Source organism: Mugil cephalus, chromosome 6, assembly GCF_022458985.1.
Source record: "Mugil cephalus isolate CIBA_MC_2020 chromosome 6, CIBA_Mcephalus_1.1, whole genome shotgun sequence".
In the NCBI taxonomy this organism is placed as follows: domain Eukaryota; kingdom Metazoa; phylum Chordata; class Actinopteri; order Mugiliformes; family Mugilidae; genus Mugil; species Mugil cephalus.
Window position 1 is genome coordinate 4866327 of NC_061775.1, and position 24157 is coordinate 4890483.

A 24157-nucleotide genomic window follows, 5' to 3' on the forward strand; every position below is an offset into this window, starting at 1 on the left:
TTAAAATGTAAACTACAATTGCCGTTTTTATTCTACAAACATTAACTGGATTAACCTGGATTTATACCAGTGAGTTATTTATAGTGAGGACCAACGATACCGTGTGGATTTGTGGTTTGGAATGAGACCCATTTGCACTTGACAAACATCTGGACGCAGGGCTTCTCAGACCATTTCCTGAGGAGCTTTATGGAACCATATCAGCAGCACACCTGGATTTGTAGGCAATTAAATGTGATCCAGCCACCTAAGACACATTTTTATGTGAGGTGTAAAGCGACTAATAGACTTATCACTCTGGGTAACTATTATGTGCTACTCTGTGTGTGTTTGTGCTGCATATTGAGCGTGTCCACAGAGCTGTCATGAAATTGTGTGTGAGCGTCGGAGCGTCTGTGTGTTTGAGTCTCGATTCATATCAGTTTGAGCCTGAGTCTTTGTGCATGACTGATTGCTTTGTCTGTCTGACCACAATTGAAAAGGGATCCATCTCTTGCCTCTCTCTCCTCCCGCTCCCGCTCTCTCTCTCTCTCTCTCTGTGACTGGGTGTCTCTATCTACTCAGTTCCACCTTAAGAGGAGCTTTAGCAGCCTGTCGTGTTTGTGTTGAAGCCAACAGGCACAATATATTACAGTCTAGGGCTTGCTGCTGAAAAGCCCGCTGGATCCTCCACTGACCTGCTGTTCTTTCCTGCTTTCCTCTTGCGTTTTTTTCCACATTTAGATTAAAAACAAAGCTCTCTCTCTCTCTCCTTCTCCCCTCCCTCTTCCTCCTCCTTCTTCTTCTTCTTCTTCTTCTCCTTCTTCTCCTTCTTTTCTGCGGCAGCAGTCAAGGAAGAGGCTTCAGTGTGTCAGAGAGAGGGTGAAGAGGAGGGAAAGCACAGAAGAAGACTATTTGACCGAGCTGAGTGTGTGTTTGTGTTTGTATGTTTCGCTGTTGGACCGTTGGGTGAAGGGGCACAAGGATAGGAGGAGGAGGAGGAGGAGGAGAAGGAGAAGTAGAAGATGGGAGCCTGCCTGGATGAAATTCTCTGTGTCATGTCACTGCGTGTGGACCTTGACTGAACACAGGGTGAGGAGAAGGGAAGGAGTCACTGTGACGAAGGCGAGGACAAGAGGACAAACTGAGACTTCACGGAGAGAAGAAGGAAAAGGAGGAAGAGGTGAAGTCTGCCGCTCCATTTTATCATGACATTGTTGGATAAACAAATCGAGGGACTGAGTGTTCGTCAGTCATACGTCAACATCAAGCGATAAAGAGAGAGCAGAAGAAATAGAAGAGTGAAGACTTCTGTGCTCACCCCGGCTAAGGAGCAGGGACTGGACTTACTGAGTGTGAGAGTGTGTGGGTTTGTGTGTGTGTGTGTGTGTGTGTGTGTGGCTGTGTAACCGGTGGAGGGCAGAGGAGTGGAGGGCCAGGGGACTAACCTGGCCATCAAACGGACTGGCAGCCTCTCCTCTCCTGGGATCATGTACCCTCAGGGCAGGCATCCGGTAAGTACCTCCTCATGTCTCTTTTTTCCTGTCTGTCTCACTTTCTCTGCCTGTCTCTCCATCTCTCTCCACGTCCGCCTCTCACCTCCAATGTCTCTGTGGCTTTTTACGCCTCAGATTTAGCTTGCCACCACTACCTGCCTCTTTCTCTCCCGCTCATGCACTTCTCCCATTACGTGCCGTTGCTTCCTTTTACTTCCTTCTGGTCTTCACGTCTCACCACGTCTTTGTGTGTATGTCCTTCAGTCTGTCGTTCTCAGCGTGTCTCCGTGGCCCGTCTCTTGTGTAGTTATAGGTACTGTACTGTAACATGAGGAGTGAGACATGACCTGAGGGAAGTTGGGTGTTTGGGCTAAGAGGTTCCCTGTTATGTACACACACACACACACGCATGCCTCCCGTCCGTGTCAGCTGCAGCCAGGTGTCTTTGATACCTTGTTGATGGTTGGTTGTGTAGGTGGCATTCAACTGAGTGTGTATATGCATTTACGTGTGTGTGCACTGTTGTACATTCATCAGTGTGTGTGGAGTGCATAACAATATATGTTTGAGAATAGATTAGTGTGTGTGTGCGTCTATGTGCCAGGCTCTGTCCGACCATTTGCTCATTTTTGTTGCTAAGCAAACACACACACACACACACACACACACACACACACACACACACACACACACACACACACACACACACACACACACACACACATTTAATTGATAGTTTAATTCTACTTAATTCATTTCCATTACCACTAAGAAAGGTTGCGGGAGCGCAAGTACTTCCCCTTAAATGCCTCTTTAAAGTCCCTTCCCTCCTTCAGTTTCACCCTCTGTCAGCAGTGAGAATTTGCTGCTAATTTACCTCCCAGGGTAAAATAAAGGTTAAACACATAGACTGAAAAACACTGAGGGATGAATGACAGCTTAGGCTCAATCTGGCTTAGGCCATTCGTTTCACGGGGGCCCCGGTCTGGTTGCTATAATCAGATTTGTTTTTCAGTCTCTTTGTATCTGCTACAAATGGGTCAGTGGCCACTTTGCTTCACAGTCAGCCAGCAAGCCAGCCAACCACTCAGCCAGCCAGCCATCCATCCAGCCAGCCAGCTATCACACAGAATTATGAATGACATTTTCACAAGAGGAAGGCATGAGGAATCAATTATATGTACAGAGGGAATGCTAATAAGCCAGCCGCTGGAAAACAAGGCAGAGAAAGCGAGAAGTGAAAAACAAAGGGAGAAAGTAAAAGATGTAAGAACCAAGAAAAAAAAGAGAGAAAGAATCCTTTAAAAGGGATAGGGCCGGGGGTGGAAAGAGAAATGAGAATGAATGAGAGATACGAAGGAAGAATAGAGTGTGAACATTCCTCTGTTCTCTCCTTTAGAGGCGTATCAGAGAGCTTCCTGCTGCGATGCTCTGCGTTTGTGATAAAGTTCAATCCCAGATTGAGCCAACTCCAACCGATCGATAGCCTCCATCTCGCCTTTTCTGCCTCTTTTCTGTTTTTCTCCCTCTCTCCTTTCCTTCTCTCTCCTCCTTCCTCTGCCGGTGGAACTTTATTTCTAGTGTTGCTATGAAATGTGATCTGTGGAGAGGTGTGAGGGTGCACAGAACTGTGTTTGTGTGTGTGTGTTTGCACATGAATGTGCGTGTTTGCCTGCTTATTCATACTAGTGTGCTTTTGTGGTTACAGATTGTGTGTGTGTGTACACATTAATATCCATATACCAGTGTGTATGTAATAGGGAATTGTTATTGAAAGTTTTTTACAGTCTTGTTGTTTTTCCAAGTGTAATTAATTTAGCTTAGCTTAATTTATTAAGTTAGCTTTATTGATTGCAGTTCATTGTTTACATTCTTGTAATTTTTCATGTGTTGTTCATTAGTTTCCATTCATCTCAATATGTCAAGAAACTGAACTTTCCTTGAGCCAGGTAATCTGTTTCAGTCCTGTGCATGTTGCCAGAAAATAAAACCAGAAGCCAAACCAGAAGCCCCCTTACACACTCTGTAAAAATACAATACCAACTTTGTTAAAGATTGAAGTTGGATATTGTTTTTGGTTGCACGCGTTTCAAAATAGTCTCTATTTAGAGCTGCATGACTACACAACGATAATGAGACTTTGACTGAAAAGTGGCACCGATGAAATTGTTGTCGAGCATCTTCTTTTATGTCACTCACAGGGACTCTTGAAAAGAAAAGAAGAAAGTCTATTTAAAAATGACAATTTGTGTGAAAATGGCCTGAAGCCTTGTAAAATACCTGTCGTTTGTGTTGTGCTGATTTAGCTGAAGGCCTGATGTATGCTTGCTGGAGTCAGTCGGACATCACGGTCTAATTCCATCACCGTGCCTTGAATGCCGCTCTCCTCGGCCCCTCTGTGTCCCTTTGAAGGCGATAAGGAAGGTGTCTGCAGTGTAAATAAAGTGTGCATCCAAGGCTCGAACGGCTTTGTTGTTTTTCTCGTTTTATCAGAGAGAAACTCAGACTTTGTTCTGCTTGCTCTCTGGGTGGGAAAGGGTTAAAAACTGAGGGCTGATTTGCCAGGCGAGCAGAGCTGTAATTGGTTCCACTGGATTTTTGTGGGAAGCGTTATCAGAACTGTGTGTGTGTGTGTGTGTGTGTGAGAGGTGTGTGTTTGTTTAATGTGTAGTTTTGTGGTGTGTGATTTTCCATTTACGTGTCTCTCTTCTATTTGCAAGTGCATACATATTTGTATTAGCTGTGCGCTGTGTTTGTCGACGTGGATGTGTGAAAATGTGGGTCTGTCCCTGTGGATTTATATACTTTATTTCCAGTGAGACGTTAAGGTCCGTTGTTAAGGGCCTTTATGCTGAACTTGCCTTGGTGCACAACTACTCACCAGGTGCTTTGCTCCAAGCATCTAGGAGTTCTTGCCACAGTTCTCCCTGTGGCTTCAGAACATCTCAGTGTCTTTTGTCACGTACTCTAACCCCACACCCCACTCCACATATGGGCTCTGCCGGAGTTTGTTGCAAGACTTCTTGTTCTTCTTGTCTCTGAAGATAGTCCTTAACAACTCTGGCTGCTTTGTGGGGTCACTGTCCAGCTGCAGGGTTAGTTTGGGACTTAACAGATACCTCCCTGCTCATTTTGAGTGATGGATAAGAATCTAAATCTCTACGGTGCCTGAAGCTTTTGTGCGTGTTTGTATTTGTCTTTGTGTTCCTGTAAAAGAACTTGTGTGTGGCCGTTAAAGGAGGTCCGTGCATGTGTGTTGATTTGGGAGAGGAGAGGGAAAGGAGAGCAGTGTGGTAGTGGGTGTATGTGTGTGGGAATGTTCACTGTGTGCCAACAACAATAACAATAAATAAGGTCCCAGTCCAACCTCGACTGTTGCTGTGAATGTACAAGCCCTTGATTAGCTGCCACACCCCAGTGAGACACCGAGAATTTAGAGTGTGTTTTCATGGCTAACAGAGATGTCAATAACTGTGAGCTTGCACACTATTCTGATCACCCTTACGCTCAAATGCACACACTGGCGCACACGCACGCAGTACGTCTTCCTAATCATCCTGCAGCAACACCAGCACAAACGGGCACACTTCTCCCCTCACGCGCGGCCTTCTGCTCTATCCCCTGCACATTTACAGAAAGCTGCAGAATCTGGAAAGGTTGGCCTGCGTGCACACTTTAAGCTGTCGCTCTGTGCGTACGCTACACATTTTTCGCCAGCCCCAGCAGTTGCGGTGGCTGTAGACTGGAGGATCAGACAGAGTTTATTCTGCAAGCGTGCAAATAAAGTGAGACGGAGCACGCTCGAAAGAGAAAGAGAGGGAAGTGTGGACCTTGGGCTTCAGTTTAAATAAAGCTATAGCAACAATGCCACATTCACAACAATACTATAGATACATGCGGAGATTCGTCTGATAATTATTATCTTATTGTGTGCGTACATCATTTAGCCAGTTGCTGCTTTGGAAATGTTTGTCATGACACTAATATAACAGCTGGGTTGTTATTATTAGGAGGCATGTGTTTTGAGAGGTACGAGAAGCATAAAAGAAAATGTGCCAAAGAGTGTATGCTGGCAGCGTGTGTGGTTAAACTTACAGAAATCCTTGCAACCAAAGTGTATAATCATCCATGTGTGTGTTTAGGTGGAGCTTCCTTCTCCTATTGGCCATGAAAAGGGCCGAGTAAACGAATTAAAGCCAAATATTTGGCCACAGCAGTCACGTGGGTTTCCTTAATGAGGGACCCTTTAAGAGTGTTACCGTGTGTCTTAAACTTGGGTTTTGATGCGTGTGCGTTAATGTGCATGAGATGTAATTTGGGCTTAATTTTGTTGTCTCAGTGGCAGTACTTAACCAGTTATTAGTGTGTGTTGAATGAGTGCTTGCCAATGCGTGTGTGTAGAGTTTCTTAGACGTGCAGATGTGAGGCGTTCCCTCTCGCACACACTGGACCTGTCTGTCTCTTTTGGTGTACGTCTGTGTCAGGCAGTTTGTTTTCCCCAAACATTTGTGGCTGTAATGAAAGCCATGTACGGTAAACAGCACAGTGGATATTTGTCGCCTCCCACAGATGACATCCTCCCCTCCTTTCGACTGTCCTTGTCTTGTTTAGGTTTGATTCTGTTCGGCATTTCAAAGAAAGCCTTTTTAAAATGGCAAGAAGTCAAGTAACAACAATACAGCTGGAGCGAGACCGACCACAGAACACACAAAAAGTCATACAAGCAACCAATAAAGTCTGATCTGACGTCTGCATCAGCCCAGATTAACTCTGCTCTCTGATTAAAAACAGGCCATTTTCTATCCTCAAATCCTGTGTTCTTTTCTTTGCCGTTAAAAGAAATGATCAGAGCGGGGCTTGGATGGAGTCCAGAGACTCATTTGGCTGCCAGTCTTTCCCCGATTTGTAATCCACTGCTGATTTAGCGGCTGACTAGTAAGCTGCAGCATTAACTGGCTAGCTTGCTGACCTGTTAACTAGAGGCGCGGGTGGCTGATTGAACAACTTTTGACTAGTTGGCTAGCTGGTGACTGACTGAAGGTTAGGGTTAGGGTTAGGGTTAGGGTTAGGGTTAGGGTTAGTGATAGTGATACTGAACTGACAGTAAAGATGTTTGTTTGGTCATGAATGTTTATCATGACTGCTGAATGGCCAGTGGAAGTGGAAGCAAAAACTGTGCGTACCATACTGTCCAGGCTCATGAAAAGGGGGCTGGTATGTAAGTCACATTCCCATTCTTCCATCCAGCCTCTCTTCAGTCTATCATCTGCACACAGCCCAAACCAATGAGCAGTTGCTTATGTTCATCACTGCTCACTTCACCAGACACAAACACTTGCACACACACACACACTCAGACGTGTACACAAGGGGCACTGACATTCCTCTGCCACACTTGGCATTTCTCATCTATTCATGTGCCTTTTCCCTAAATATTTCACCAGCCAATTATTATTTCATGTGCTATCTGAATGTGTCTCTGCTTGTCTCAGAGAGACACAGGCAAAAGAAAGAACAAAGGGAGTGAGACGGAAAAACAAAAAGAAGAGAGAAGGGAGGGAGGAATGAGGTGACAAGAGAAAGGGCACAGGAAATAGAAAATATTTTGTGGGTGTTTTGTTGTAATGAATACACCCATGCATAGGCATGCCTGCCTCCATGGAGTGAATGCTCATGTGTTGGTGGAAAGTGTGCCAGCGGCTAAATAGATAGAAGGAGAAGACAAGCAGACAGATAAAATCATTTCTTTCCCAATAACTTCCAGACCTGCATCTGTTTCACAGTTGCTGCCTCTCTTGTGCAGCCACTGCCAGTTGTGGAAAAACAGGCAGCTGCTTGAAGGGAAGACTTCCATGTGACAGACAGACAGACTCAGAGACAAATAGGAGCAGACTGACCTAATAATCAAACAGAATGTGGAAAAAAAAGAAAGAGATGAAGCCTCTCTGGTCGTAAGTATGGCAAACAGCAAAACTGTTACCATGTCATTTAAAATACTAATCAAAGATAAAGTTTGTAGCTTTTCTGAGAGCTGTAGTTTTAAACATGTTTTTTGACCACACAATTAATGGCAGTGCTGCTTTTTTCATGTAATACCATCAAAAGGTAATGAGCCTGATTATGTCAGAGGTTCTCTGCAATACAGAAAAAAGTCAGAGGGACGCTGTTTTTATGTGTGCATCCCTGTTCTTTGTAGCATCCTAATCTTTGATTGGTTATGGTGTGTGACCAGACTCCGGCCCACGCAGCCTAAGACAGCAGTCGATAGCCGATGGGATTGGTAATGTTCACACTTAAATGAACGCACGTACTAAGCATGATGGCGTGATTCATATCCTGCAGTTGATTTCACACTTCAGACTGACATTTAGCTGCAGTGGTTCGCAAAGAAGAGTAGCAATGCACCGCAGATGTAAAACAGATTCGTAGATGGTTTTTGAGAATTTTGGAAATGATTTAAAACGGTGGGATGCATAAGTGTGTTATTGGAGTTGGAGTAGCGTTACATATAAACTCTACGGGACACTGTGGCAAGGGTGGCACTTAAACTCAGATAAATTATGTGCAGTGAATAATTTTCCTCTTCGTTACGCTGACTGTGATCATCATCTTGGCTGAAGCGTCATTTTACCAACACGCTTGCACGTGATCATGTCACTTTAATCAAGTCTTACAGTTGAAGCGTCCAACTGACAGGCAGTTAAACACAGACAACAGACGGACCACAGCCCGTGTGTCTCAACTCCAACCTGATATATGATACAGTAAAACAGCCCCCAATCCCCACTGCCCCCCTCCTGTCCCCTTCCTCCTCCCGCGTATAATCCTCCCTAATTCTCTGCCCTCGTGCCAGATAGTCCAAATTGTGATTGACTGCTGCCGCACACGTACTGTACTGTATGTGTGTCTACGTGTGTTTATGCTGTATTGACCTTTCTCTCTCTTCCTCTCCCCCTCCTCCACCTCCAACTCCTAGATTAACCGGATCAGTTTTGGGTTTCACAATCCCCTATGCTGGATGATATGACACATACACACACACACACACACACACATGTACATGTATACTCACAAAAACACATGAGGTGCTTGGCTGTTTTTTTGGCCCTTTGTGACGTACTGTTGGACCCCTAACAGTCTGTGCTGCCATCTGTCACAATACAGGAGAGATGAAACACACATACACTCCAACAACAAATGTTTGTCCTGGTGGACATACGGCACAACTTGCTGATGCCTCCATCTTTGTAAACACTGCAGAACTGTACACACACAGCTCATGTAAGACACCAAGTCTCTTGTTATTAAGCGTGAACTAATTTGATACCAGCTTTCTATACTAGTCTCTTTATCCTGACAGGCAGAGCTTAACTCAAGCGGGGAATATTTCTCCTTCTGCCTGTGGACCTCATAACTATTTTTTGCATTTTTTTTTTTTTGTTCATAAGAAGTTTTATTGCTCCTGGGTCTATGGAACTCATTCAAAAAGGTGCAACTGGCAAATCAAAAGAAAGACTTTTAGTCCAAAGGATGAAAGGAATTCAAATCTCTCTCATCAGTGCACTACATAGGACGACAGCGACGGTTGTGACTCGCAGATCTCTTGTATAATCCTGATCTGTGATTATGGGCTTTGTTATATGACTTAGTGCTGCTGATGTAACGCGCCAGCAGCGCTTTGTCTGTGCGCATTCACATGTCCGTGTGTTCATGTCTGCATGGCAGCAGATGGTGGGAGCAGTATTACCACAGGCCTATGGACAGAGAGGGTAGAGCGACAAGGCTGTGTTGACTACAGCAAAGACAGCATGACTGTCTCCCTCTCTCTCTCTCTCTCTCTCTCTTCGTCCTCTTCCCCTCAGTGTCAGACGGATGAATGGCTGGCTATCTCTCTCAGTCAGCAGCCACCACGCTCTTTCATCATCTGTCTCTCTGCTCGTTCTTTCATTTCTCTGTAAGAATGTCAGCCTAGTCTATCACTCCCTCCATCCCTCGGCCCATCCATCTCTCTGCCTGTCAGATGAGAATCTGTCTCTTCTGACTCTTTCCCTCGTCAGTCCATCCCTGTGTCCCTGCCCTCCCTCTGCGGGTGTGTGTGTACGTGAAGTGTGAATCTGCATGCGCTGTGTTTGTTTGTTTCTGTGTTTTCAGTGTGCTTATGGCTGCGCGGGTGGGTTCGTGCGTATCTGCGTGTGCCAGATCACTATCTATTCTCCCCCCACCCCTCCCTCCTCTCCTCCCCTCCCCCTCTGTGTGTGTGTGTGTGGTGTGAATCAAGGTCAGCGGGGATCTGTTGGCAGACACCCCCCTCCCCCCCATACCCCCCAAATCGCTAACTCCCACACACACACACAGACACACACACCCAGCGGGTTTGTGTGTAGTGTACCCATCCAGCCATCTAGATGTCCCCACTATGCCTGCCTCAGCTCAGTTTAGCTCGGGCTCAGCTCGGCTCCACGGATTAATTACTGGGAAACCCACCGCGTCTCTGACCTCCACCGTCGGACTAATTGAAATCTAATTGAATTGTGCTTGTCTAGACTAATGAAGCCCCGCCACTGAAACCGCCAATCTTTTAGCCGTACTTGTGGCCCGATAGCCACCCAGCTGCACTGTAGCGACTGCACAGTGCAGCTCAGTTTGGACGGATGGATGAGTAGATGAACTGACGGATGTATAAATAACCACATGAACAGAACGCTGAATTTTCCATCACAAATCATAGTGTCTTTGAACCCGTTCTGAATGGCCACATCAGATGATAATCATAATCTTCTCTGCATGACTTTGTAATGCAGACTGAAAACATAGAGGAAGAATGGTTTGCACCACTGCTGCAAGAATCTGGGTTGTGTTGCCGGCTCTGATGCTCTTGGCTCGGCTGGAGGTCTCATTGTCACAGTAGGTTACATTGCAAGGTGAAAGCCGACAAGTTGCACTGTATCAAAGTTGTTCAGGCTTTGCTGGTGAAAGCATTTATACGTTGGCGCTGGTGTGTCAGCATCATGTTATAATTATGCAGCTCAGTGTGTTGAGACTGTGCAGTTCAAAGAGTGGTGACTGGGAGTAAGCAGCTCATGTATTAGTCAAAGTGAATGAATGTTGTAGACATGACTGAGGAAATGTACTTTGGACCCGTCGCACCTGTTGTGAACCATGGATCTGGATTTAGTTAAGTTACTGATGGAAAGTGGCTTTGACACCTGACAGTCTGTATCCTCCCTAGACTGGCAGTGGGAGTCCCACAGGGAGGGGATATTAGCCAATCCAAACTGTGAGGGAGAGGGAGAAGAATGCAAAGGAGGCTCTATTTTGTTACATGAAAAATCTCCCCTGGGAATCGTCAATTTCAAAAACACCCTACCACTGCTGCTTACTCTATCTCAAATTCCAAACAAAACAACTACAGCGTCAAAAACATCAACAGTGCCCTTGTTTCTCAAACTTCATGAAGACTATAGAGGAGGAGGGCTGTTGTTGAAAGCGCTTTAGACAGACATGGAGGGCTGGTGGTGGACCCCTGGGAGGGGATTGTTTTGTTGGGTCTTCTATAGCTTTTAGCAGGTGAGAGACGGTGCCGTGATTCCCTATAAGTTATTCATTTGATGTTTCCTCCCTTCTCAGCTCTTTGTAGGCTGGAATACATTAGCAACCTGGCAGAGTGGAGAGGATGCTAATGTGGAAGCGAGGGAGAGGGAGTGGAAGAAAGGATGGGGGCAGTGGAGGGAAGGAGGCAGAGTCATTAGTGGAGGAGGAGAACAGAGAGAGAGAGGACAAGGCTTTATGATGTGTGGGAAGGGGAAGTGACCTTCCCTCTCACTTTCATCTTGGCTTTTTTCTCCCCTTGCTTTGCTCCCTGACACACACACACATACACACACACACACAGACTCATGCGCACACACCCTCAAATGTATGGTGCTTAGAGGTTCACATGCACCTGCAGACATACAGCACAAGGCACAGGGCATACAGTCTTCCCCTGAACAGGCGCACACACACATTCATGCCTCATTATCTGTTTTTCATCCGTTCTCTCTCTCTATTTTTCCTGTGCAGGTCCCCTTGCAGCCTGGCCAGTCTTTCAAGTTCACAGTCCTGGAAACTCTGGACCGTATCAAGGAGGAATTCCAGTTCCTCCAGGCTCAATATCACAGGTACACACACACGACACAAACTCTAAATGGCTAGTTCATTAGGTACACTGCTGAAAACGAATGCATCCTAATACAACAAACCTGCCTTAAGTCATATCTCCTCAACTGTTCAACTGTGTTTTCATTGTGGAGGTCGTGGTTTATACTGTATGGAAGCATATTATATTGCGCCAAGACATGTTATTATGCCATTATATTGACTGCGCCATTTTAGGTGGTGTAAATAACGGACACACCTATGTGCTCAATTCAGTAACTACACAACAAACTCCATCCTCCAAAATGATCATAGTTGAATTACAGGGTTTTTTTTTTTTTTTTTTGAACGGTTTAAGCATCAACTGATTATAGCAATCATGAAGTCAAGATTTAGTGCAGGACTGTTATATAAGAGTGCATTCATTTTCACTCAAGTGAGTGAGACAGTTATAGACAGTTCTGTACATACAGAAATGTATTCACACATTCATGATGTGGTTACATTGGGGAAATTGATATGATTGTCACTTGCTTTGCTGTAGAAATAATAGCGGTACTTGCTGATAATATCAGCCAATAATCATCATATCATGCTGTCCTTTTACCTTAAACATGTCGGAATACTATACTTCAAAACCTCATAATACACACATGAGCCACAACATTAAACCACTGACAGGAGAATTAAATAACATTAACCACCTTGTGACAATTCAGTGTTCTTTCAGGAAATTTTTTGACCTGGCATTTATGTGGATGTTACTTAAACATGTAGCACCCACCTATACCAGGCCAGACACCCCCACCCCATAGCAATGACACTCCTTAATGGCAGCAACAGGATGCATCCTGACACCGACACACACAGACAAACAGCACAAAGTGTTGACCTGACCTCTAAATTCACTCGATTCCCAAACTGATGAAGTATCTGAGGGATGATCCACAGAGCCCCCTCCCCTCAACCCATAGGACCCAAAGACGCCCACTAACAACATCCTGTTTCCAGACACCACAGGACACCCTCAGAAGACCCATGTCTATTCTCTGATAAGTCACAACTGTTTTGGAGGAACAAGGGAGACCTAGACAATATTAGGAAGGTGGTCATAATGTTATGCCCGATGGGTGCACATAGGAAACCCATAGCTGTGGCCTGTCATGCTGAATTCAGTCTCACCATCATTACCTAAAGCTATAAACTTGCCTCTGTTATAATCTATACTGTAATTAGACAAGTCAATAAAGGTTCCGCCATCAATAAAATAAAACAAATATATCTTTCTATAATTTCCATCATATTAAATGAACTGTTAGGTGATTAAGGTCTTTTATTGCCCACAGCCAGAGGTCACTGATGATCAAGTTGTCATATGGCTGACCAGAAGTGACCTTGGCTAAGAAAGACAAACAGTCCAGCCTCCTGCTCACACCTCAGTGGGCAGTTTGAACAGCCTGCTGTGATACAAGAGCAACCCTAGTTTGCTACAAGGTTTAGACCGGTGGATCTGAGGGACCCACACACATGCAGAATGATGCGATAGATTTACATTATGATAAACCATCTGATATTCAAACATTGGAACAAAAGATTATGTGATATATTCTAAACGCATGACTACTTCACGAATAAAGAATGATGCAACAAAAATGGCTGAAACAAGGGCGACTGGACTTGATGGTTTTCTCGAAAATGCTTTTCCACTCGTCTAAGTTGCTCATGAGCAGCAACCACAGATTTGACCCCCAACCGGTCCCCTACCAGTCATTTAGAATTGAAGAAGCTACTTGATTGGGATACTGCATCAGTTTGCTGGTTTTCCCATTATGCTCAACTCACAGAAACCACATCATTGTTCATCATAAGTTAAAAAAAAACTGTTTGCACAGGGACGTAATAAATAAACATAATAAAAGGAATTAGACACTCATGCACTATGTGTGATGAATTGTAGTAGAGACCAAGGTATACCATAAAGGTGTCACTTCAGCAAGAGATATCTAATCCCTATGGCTAGAAATCCTTCCAGGGCCCTAAACTAAAGTTTGATCCTTGAAATTTTTGAGTCCTGTGGAAATAATTTAAATGAATTGGCAAATAAAAGGTCTAAGCCATGTGTGTGTCCTCTTTCGTCCTCGCGCAGCCTGAAGCTGGAGTGTGAGAAGCTGGCCAGTGAGAAGACTGAGATGCAGAGGCACTACATCATGGTGAGTCCATTCACAATTCTACGGTGCGGAAATCTGTTAGTCTGACCAGGACACCCAGGACCAGGGCATCTCTCTCTGTTCACTTTTCAGTTTACTTTCTACATTCAAAAGTAGTAAGAGCATCTCTAATTTATGCATTTTATAAACTGACAAAAGTGGACTCCATGAAATGATACTGAAATGACAAGACTCAACGTCTGTAGACGAACGCTCTTATCTCTAATATCTATTATTTATCCACTTACAAGCAAGTCATATGCAGAGGCCAGTATCTTCAATATCAATGATTGTAGCCGCGGCAACATTTGCTGTGATGAGTTTTTTCCTTTGTGTCTCACTGTTTGTCTTGTTTTTTCATAACGCATACTTAGTGCATACTTATTTCCATATCTCTCACCATATTTTATTCCTCCTTCCTCCTATACTATATTTCTTAGCCCTTGTTTTTCTCGGCGTTTCCTCTCCTGTGCTACCAGCCTGAGCTCTCCGTGTCGGTGTGTCTGTGCGACTAAAGGCTCTCATGTATTGTAAGCCTTCGTCTGTGGTACAAAACCCACACAGAGCCGACCAGAATACGATATGCACCATCTGCTAAGCTGCTCGCATTTCATAAACCTGGGAGAGCAGGCAGGATCAGGGCCGTAAGCTAGATAGACACACAGATGGATAGGAGGAAAGAGGGAGAGACGGAGGGAAAGAGGGAAGCAGGCAGGCAAACTGGCAGGCAGACAAATGGATATAGAAGCTCACCGATAAACACACGTACACACACAAACACACAGGAGATACCGCAAACTCATTCATTCATCCGCACTTACACACATTCTTGTTCTTGTGTCTTTATGAGGACCGTGTCAATGTAATAAGTGCCAGATATTTTGAAAATGACACATTTACTTTTCCTCCAAAAGAGATACCTTTGTAGTTTTGTTGTTGTTAAAAGTGATTTTTGCGACTGATGACAGTGATAAGTCTGTCTAGCATTGCAGTAGTTATTAATAAGGCTCACAGTCATTCAGATGGGACCACATAACTAATGAAAGAAGGAAAAAAATGTATTTATCTTGAATTTCTAAGATCAAGCATACATTCAGGGTTTCTGCTAGACCGGAATCCCGTGGTTGCAAGTTAACAAATGATGCTGTGTAATAACTGTGTTTATTAACAGCAAAAAGTAACAGTCTACAGGGCACATTCATTTAGTGATGGGTTAGAAGTGAAAGCCAATCATGTTTTTGTTTCGCCAGTTGCATAATGTCAACAAGTGTTTGAGCAACAATGGTGAGTCAATGGAGACTCTCCAACAATGTAGCTGGCCACGCTTGGTGGTTTGTGTAACGTTTGTCACTTGTAGTGAGAGCATGGCATACGTGACATTGCTAAGTCAGCTTGCTGATGCTGAGCTTCCTCAAGAAACGTATTTGTTCCTCCGAGCGCACCTCTCTTTGACGCCTGACATCTCCTGGATTTATTTTGAGAAGGATCACCAGCGCACTGATGAAAAGAGGTGAATATAATGACTTGTGGAGAACGTTTATGGATCCACTATTTCTTGAGAGAAGTTAAAAACCTTAGCGGTATTGCATTTTGCACACTTCATTCGCATCGGCTTCAGTTTTCAGAAAACGTGGCTGCATTCACATATATATGGTTATGGTGTTTTGGTGAGCTCATAAATACAACTTTCAGTTAATAGAATACAGAGCACAGCAACAAATTCATATAACCCACACCAAGACAAACACATGAACTTGCTCATAGAAAATACGAGTTAGTTGCATTAACAGAGTATTTAGTTCCAACCGCAAAATAAGTGTCCACACTGTCAACTTAACTGAGTGAGACCATTCACAGAGTTACGTGTGCAGTTGCTCAGGTCAGTGTTGATGGATATAAGAAGAAAGGTTGCCACATTTTGTCAAAGGATGCAGAGGTTCAAGAAATATTGTGTCGAATCAACTCCAGATGCAATATGTTAATCACTGCTGCGTTAAAAAAAAAAAAAAAGAAAAATTCCAAAGGGTTAAAATATTCCTTTTTGCAGTGACATGCAGTATTGTACTATCTTCAGTTTGGGGGGTTAGAGCTGAAAGACTTGCCCAGTATACCAGTGTATGGATCTGGTGAAATAACACAGTCACGCATTTTAGAGAGGCACTTGACGATATCTGTCCAAAATACATGTAGTTTGGGGCAAGACCAGAAAAGGTGTCCCAGAGTGCCTTCTGCTGACTTACATTTTGGGCATATTGGAGAGACAGATGGGTAAAGGGAATGCAGTCTATGAGTCACTTCAAAATGTATAAGTCGGTGTCGGTTATAGAGCAGCTGTGGATGGCGGTGAGGCAGGATTCCCAATTATCATCACTTATTGTGACACTGAGGTCTTCCTCCCAAGCCTCCTTAGGTAAACACAAATCTTTTAAATATGATCTAATTATACGAAAAACAATTCTTTACTGTGCCTCCCGATGTGAAAAACACACAAAGCTTCATGTGTACATAAATGCGGTACAGTGCAGCGGAGAACACACACAAAGAAAAGAAAACCCTGAAAGCCACAGATTTTCAAAAACACCCACTTCACTAATCTCAGGCACTCCCCATTTTAGCCGTGGTTTCACAGAATTACAGTGTGGAGCAAACAGCCCAGACAAACATCCACCTTCTCTATTGTAAATCCTCTCCGCCCTTTCTTTTACAATAGAAGCAGTGGCGCGCCAGCTTAGATGCATTTTTGTGTCTTTCCATAGACAGGGGCAATGGGTGACATTTAATTGAACTTTGTGCATATTAAATGTCAACCTCTGTGACCACTGCCCCATTGGCAAACTGGGGATGGGGGAGAAGAGTATCCTCCACCGTACATTTAGATTAAACTCTGGCCCTTAACGGGTCCCTATGGCGGGAGGTCACGGAGCTGCAGATGCTCATGACATATCCATATAGGTTGGCACGTCAGACAGTTAGAACCCCGGGCTATATTATTTAAACAAGGGCTCACTGCGGTGTTGTGGATGACTAAAACAGTGTTATGCTACTTCATGGCTCAGAAATGAGAGGGAGGGAAAGGGGGAGAGAAAATGAGAGGGAGAGGGGGGAGAAAGAGAGGCTCAAAGGGAAAGATAGCTTGAGAGAAAAAAGGCTCGGAGAGTGTCAGACAGAAAAAACAGGGAGCTGCAGAGAGAGGGATACAAAGAGAGGCAGAGATAAAGAGAAAAGAAGGAGGGAGGGAGAGAGTGACGAGACAAAAGAGGAATAGGGGGGGAAAGAGAGAGAGAGAGTGATAAAATGCTAAAAAGGAGTGAGAGAGAAGAAGAAATGAGAAAGTGAGAGATATCAGGGGACAGAATTGCAGAGAGGAGCGATGGAGGGTGAAAAAAAAAGATGCTGCGAGAGAAAGAGAGAGAATAAAAGGAAGAGTATGCAACCCAGAGTGCAAGAGAAAGAGATAGTGATGTGTTTGTGTGGGGGGGCGTGAAATGAAAGAAAGAGAGATAGAGAGAAAGAGGGTGCACGCACAGACACGTAAATAATGTGAAGCAACAACGGACTCGCTGCGCCCACAGAGGAGATAACCCAGAAGGCTATATTTAGCTCGTTAGGCCTGTCATCCACACTGAGGCCTGTTTCCACCGGCTGGGGCTCTGCTCACCACGCTGCACTGCTCCTGCCTCTACTATTCATCAGTTTTAAGCTCTTTAAATGCTAGGGCGAGGGACTGGAACATAGGGAGATAGTTATACAGGGTTATACACAACTGATGCATAAGGACTTTTTTTTTTCTATCGTTCTATCGTTTATCGTTCAAGACACGAGTGTTAAGAAACATCAAGAAACTACTGTGGCTACTGTATAATACTGTGGCAAACTACATGGCATGATTTTATAAACCAACACAGTTCATTCAGGTTGAAAGTGTTTCAGTGGATCGACAAAACACTGAATTTGTATGCGTCATGTTCTCTACCAGCCATCAGTCAGGATTTTTAAGGTTCTTCTTATGACATCGGCTGTGGCTTATTGTTCATCTGAATCTCTCTGGAAACAGCACTTTCAAAAAATAAAAATAAAATAAATAAAATTCTTGACAGGTGGTTGTACAAACTGTGTTTATCTCTGTGGGTGGGCAAAGCCGAGGTAGAAAGCTACACTGAAAAAAGAAAATTGTTGGACCAGCTTAAAAAAGTTACTTCAATTGGTAACACGCAGTTTAATTACGTTTTTTCTGCTTAAGTTTAAAAGTTAGATTAACACAATTGATTTGAGTAATAATTTGAATGCTTTGAAATCAGTTTACATTAATACAACTTAAATTTAAGGCACATCCAGTTAGAAGTTTTTAATTTACAAGTCAATTATTTGCTTTGCCCAAAAGTAAAATACTGTAGTTTAACAACAAATAGTCTAATTGTCCGGTTTCAGGAAAAGTGGCTTTCATGGTAAACTTAGTATGTAATTTTAGGTTGTTAAATACATTTAAATACTTTCTAAACAATGAAAAATTTAAGGTGTCCGTTGTTGGAGTATCCTGGCTGTCACTGGGCCACAGGCGGGGGAAAAGCTACAGTCTATCACAGGGCTAACACAGATACCGACAACCATTCACACTCACACCTATTAACCTAACAACATGTCTTTGGAGGTGGAAAAAAAGCGCCCTACCTGGAGAAAACCACAGGGAGAACATGCAAACTCCAAAAAGAGCCTCTGTGCCGTCCCATACAAGGGTCCAATATGTATCCAAAAGAGGTTCAATTTGCTTCCTCCATGTGTTTCCATAATGTGGCACATTGCCAGCGTGTGTGTTGCTCAAATCTCAAATGCAGAAAAAATGTCATGACATTTCTGATTCTTTATTGATCCAAATCAATCAATTTGAAAATCAGGGAGATGGAGAAGAAGCCAGAACTTCTAAAACAGAAACAACCAAGCAGACCAATCACAGCTCTTGGGTTTTCTGGAGAGGTGCACGTCAGCGACACCATGAGGTCCGCCCACTGTCAGGGAAAGTGTCTGCATCGGCCCCAGAGCCTCTGCAACAGAGCTCTCAAGTTGTGAACTTAAATTGGAGTGAGATTATCTTTTTTTGGCTGAGGGATGGGGAGAAAACGCCAGACGTCAGACGCACAAAAACAAAACCTAAAGAAACCTAACTCACACACTTGTATAAGAATAGTAGGTTAATCAGATGCGTAAGATGTGTAATTTGATGTAATCCACAAAAGTACACTGCCATGACTAAAGCAGAAAATGACTACCAGCGGATACAGTGTACCAACCTGTGACAGTGTCACTCACTGCTGTCAAAATTATGGACAACTTAAAGCACTGATACAACATAAAGAGGTGAGTTATGTAAAATTAATTTCCATACAGTTGCCATAAAAGGAAAAATGAAAGACCGTAACTGCTTTTTTGTACCAGGCTGTTAACATGCCTGGGACACGTCTGGGATAAGGGTCCAGAACTGAATAAAAAACATAGAACCGCCTTCCATATTTACAGTCCACCCAAATTGCATCCAACTATTATTTACTCCTAAACAATGCTTTCTGTGTTACACAACATGACATTGATATAGTTTAACAAGGAACAATGGAGAGAAAGAATCAAGAGAATATGACTTGGCTGCACTGGTGACCCACCACTGTCTAATTTGAATCTCTATAGCAGTGAAAATGAAAATTGTCTGAGTCACTCCCACCAAATCCAGTAAGTAAGTACAAGGGTGCCAATACAAGCAACACGCTGAAACAACGCTGTGTGCCTGACATGCCATTCATTTCAAATGAGGCCATGTTTTTGACTGTGTGCGTTTGGTTGACAAGGGTAACGTTAAATAGAATTAATTTAATATCAAATGTTAAGACTTGTTTTATTTTATCAGTGTCTGTAGGAGATAATAAAATAACTGGCTTGGTGTCTAAAATCAGGAATTGATAAGAACTGGACCAACAAACAGAATCAACAATGGCATTGATTTTGATAAAATCTAATCAATTCGCATCCTAATGGAGACCGAGTTACTTTTGGAGCCGGCCTCAAGTGGCTATAAAAGGCTGCATTTTTTGCACTTCTGTGTTGGCTTCATTTGTCAGCCCTAGAGGTTGCTGCTTGGTCTAAACAGAACAATTCATTGGAAGGGAAACTGTCAGTCTGGCCAATAACAGCTTGTAGTTGCAGATGTCAGTAAAATTTGTTCATAAAATGTGCTCAAAGACTGACCATCGTCACATCTAAAGCACACCCACAGTTTCCAGCCTTACCTCACAAGATACGGATTGGTCTGCACCTCTGTGGATGAGGCACAAGTGCAAGACTTGCACTGCATTTATAATAGTGCTGGGAGAAAGTAATAGCATCATACTTATAGAGATTTAGTTTTCTGTATACATGTTTTATTTTTTGTTTGGTTATCATAGTGTATCTGGTTAAGATTTTTGCCTCTAAGTCACTGTTGATAAATATCCCCTTGTGACATTCAAATTTCAGAAGTTTGTTTTTATTATTATTTTTTTATTTGCTACTTTAATTTTGCAGTTGGCAGTTGGTTAGTTTTACACATTTCACACTTTGAGAGATGATGCCACAACCCCAGTAAAACGCCACAGCCAGGTTTGGACATAATATGTATTTGTGTGTTTGTCAAACCCGCTAACGGTAGCTTTTTGGATGGAATGTATGTTTTCTGTTGGCTGCGCTGCTATCCTGGCTCATTTCTTTGTATTTGTAGAGAGACATTGGCAATGCGCAAGTCCAGTGGTACCTACAAACACACTCACACACACACACACAGACGTCAAGTCACACACATTGAGTGCGTCTGTGGGCGTCTCGCTCTTCTCTGGCTGTTGTATTTATAATTCATGCCTCTCAGATTTCACTGCTCCCCTGGAATTCCTCTGTGTATTTTTAAATAAGGTTGCATTGTAGCCCTGGTTAATCAGGGGGCGTAGACATGTCGGTCATATGCTTACACAGAGTGCAAGCAGGACTCCCGCCTGGAGAGCTGCGTTCACCCCTGCTGGACTGAGGCTGAATCTTGAAAAGAGCAGATACATTAGCACGAGGCTCAGTGGAATGTAAAAAAAAGGGGAAGGATAGAACTGTTGTCTTGGATCATAAACCCCCCCAAAGTCATCATTTTAATTCAAATAGACCTTTGTGTTAAACTCTCCTTTCTCTCCTTCGTTCCCCTTGCCAAGATGTAATGGACTTTGCTGATGTAAAATAGGAAAATCCTTGATGATGGTCTTATGCCTGAAGGTTCTATGGAAACTAAGGGCTTCTGCCCTGGTTTTCTAAATGTTCTTTTCTCTCGAGGAGTTAATGTCTTCAGAATCCTCTTTTTACCCAGAGACTTGACTGTTCTCTTCTCATCCCGACTGTCAGACAGAAGACAAAACTCTTACAGGGGGTGGAGGGGGCGGAGGGGGTGGACCGCCTGGCCCCTTTAACACTGAGCATAAAAAAGACATGTCTACTGGAGGGTGACAGCTCACAGTCGGGAGTCACATTAGGTGGCCTCTCCTTCTCTGTGTGGGCGTGTGTGTGTTTAAGAGAGGTACAGAGGAGCTGCAGGGGTCCAGTGTTAATGAACAGCCATGCTGCTGCCAAGACATAAAATACTGGTGTATCAAATTTCATTATACAAAATAATAGTGAATATTAAATTATACATTTTCTAACCATATTTTGTTTGCTGGCAGGAAAATTATAGAGCTGTCCATTTTGTGTGAGATATGCTGTTTATATTTGTAAATGGTCAAGGGTGTCAGTGCATGTGTCACATAGATCGAAATATAATGACTGTGTATAGGCCAATGGTGAACGTTGTGTCAGTGGGTGCTGCACCGTCGGTGTTTGTGAAACTCCTGCTGTCAACTTTTCAGCCATTTGAGAGAGAGCTCTGTGATGTGGTTGTTTAGCTCAGTGAGATGAGAAATGGAAATTATTAAAATAAGAAAGCAACTTGTCAACGGGGTGCACACAGGCGGCAGTTCCCATTTTTCATCTCAATTAATATTTTCACGATAACAAGGAAGTTAGAACAGTTTAGAGCAATTAAATGGCACGATTCAGGAGCTTCCTCTTTTAAATCACAGCCACACTCCTGCTAGTATGAAAAATTTGATGTTTTTCTCCTGACTCTCCCAAACAGACGATAAAGCGACGTTGACTCATATCACCACCACATTTGGTTAGTCTGATAATCAGAACCAATAAACATCAGTTTGTTAAAACATAGTTTAGGATGTTACTGCACAGGCACAAGGTGTGTGTTATCATTCACCTGTACTAGGTTCTAAAAGAGGTGTGTGTGTGAAATTTATCCACAGAACTGGTAATACTAACTGCTAACCTTGGTTGAAAGCTAAGCTGAGCTAAGCTAAGCTAAGCTAGGCCCTACTGACTTTACGCTTCCTGCTGTTGCTTCATATAAATATATGTAAATATATATAAGTGCTGTTCAGTTTATCATTCAATTTAAAGCTTAACAACACAAAACATGTCTCATACGATTTCTTTTGTCACATTTTTGTTTTTTTAAAATAAATTATCAGTGGTCCAGTAGACTACTCTTACTTGAATATCTCAAAGTGCTTACATTTTTTTTTTTTTTAGTGAGTATCATGACATGTGTATGGGGATTGCATCATGGAGTCAGTGTTTTATCTCATGCCTGCTATGCGGTCATTTTCTGGAACACTGTCAGATTGTGTGCATTCGTGGTATCCGTGTGTGTGTGTGTGTGTGTGTATGTGTGCGCGTTGTCCATCCCCCAGGCAGGAATGAAGTATGTGTGCATGTGTGTGTGTGGATTAATGCAGTGCTCTCAGCCTCTTACTCTGCTCCCAGCTCATCTGTCTGATTCAGGCTGACACACTGTGTTCTCTTCAGCAACATTACAGTCACAGACTGCTTAGGAAAGGGGATGGAGGGTGTAGAGAAAAGGAAGGAGAGCCAATAGATATGAGAAGGGAAGTGAAGGGAGAGATGGGGACAGTGAGATAGGGAGAAAAAGAGCGAGTAAAACACAGATGAAAGAGAAATATGAGAGACGGGGCACAAGGGCATTGGCAGAGAGAGCAGAGAAAAGTAAAACGAAATAATAGCAAGGACACTGACAAAGAGAGGGAGTGGGGGGAAAAGAAACACTGCAAAGACAAAAAGGGCACATTTTTGTACATGAGTACGATGGAGCAAAAGGGCATGAAGGCGGGGGCAGATGAAGAGAAATGACAAGAATGGGAGAGCGAAGTGGAAATGAAACTGATGTAAGATAGCAGGGAGGAACCGGAAAGAATATTGACAGGGATTGCTCCTTGCTAAGCTAAACGTTGCTCTGCCATCCGTCAGTGGGAGTTGGCCAGGGGATTTAAGCAAGGCCAGATGTAGGGAAGGATTGAGTCTGTTTTAAGAGTCTTAAACCTGTCTGAACTGTCTGGAGCTGGAAAAACAAACAGGACAGGAGCGTCCATAAAGATGGCCTCACAGAACACACTGTACTTTTATAGATAGAAAGATATTCCAGGTCGGTGCTACCCAGTTGGTCCTGCCGTCTCTCCCTTTGATGAAACTAGCTGCAAGAGACGCTGTGGAGAGCCTGAACGTCTGCTGTGACTGATTTAGTCATCACCCACTGACAGGACACAATGGAGAAGTCAGAGTCTGCTAAGCTAACCTCTGATGTGGGTTAGCACAGCGTGCTAATAAATGTTTTAACAGTGGTGGTATGTGTGTGTGTACGCTCGTGTGTGTGGGCGGGCAGATGAAAGAGACAAGCTCACCCGAGAGACATTGATGAACAATGCCGATGAACACACACACGCAAATAATAAATGCTCGAGTAAACACACACCTGAGTGCACACAAGAAAGCTGTACACACACCGTATGAATGCACACATGCTGCAAAGCCACGCATGCATGGGTGCAGAGTTGCCCACACACACAAATGCCCCATTTAGATAAATCACCTTGGATTAGACCCACTTCCTAAAGCACATTTTAAAGTCTGCCAGCGTTCTTTGCAGAATGCATCGAAGAGATAGAAGGAGAGAGAGAGTCTGGCACCGCGGTCTGACACTCTCTCAACACTGTAGGGGTGGAGGGAGGGGGAACGAAAGAGCAAACACTCCCTGAAGAATGGAAGAGTAGAAAAGAGGAGGGAAACACGAGGGAGGCAAGAAAGAAACAGAAAGAGGGAGTGTGAGAGAGAACAGCTCGCTGAGAGAAAGGCAGGAATGCTTTTTGTCTGTTTTGCCCCCACGGTGACAGTACAGTGTGTATGTTATTAGCAGGATATAGACGTCGGATACGAACTATGTTC

At 43.6% G+C, this 24157-nt stretch overlaps 1 protein-coding gene across 3 annotated transcripts in view; it reads left to right on the top strand.

Annotated features, from left to right (window-relative positions):
• The first annotated feature begins 627 nt into the window (after window positions 1–627).
• tle2b (TLE family member 2, transcriptional corepressor b) overlaps window positions 628–24157 on the top strand; it is a 73228-nt gene continuing 49698 nt past the window's right edge. For all 3 annotated transcript variants that reach the window (XM_047586505.1, XM_047586507.1, XM_047586506.1), the window contains exons 1-3: window positions 628–1493; window positions 11538–11635; window positions 13759–13822. In XM_047586505.1, the coding sequence (XP_047442461.1) occupies window positions 1470–1493; window positions 11538–11635; window positions 13759–13822 (186 nt within the window). In that variant the 5' untranslated portion in view covers window positions 628–1469. The remainder of the gene's footprint in view (window positions 1494–11537; window positions 11636–13758; window positions 13823–24157) is intronic.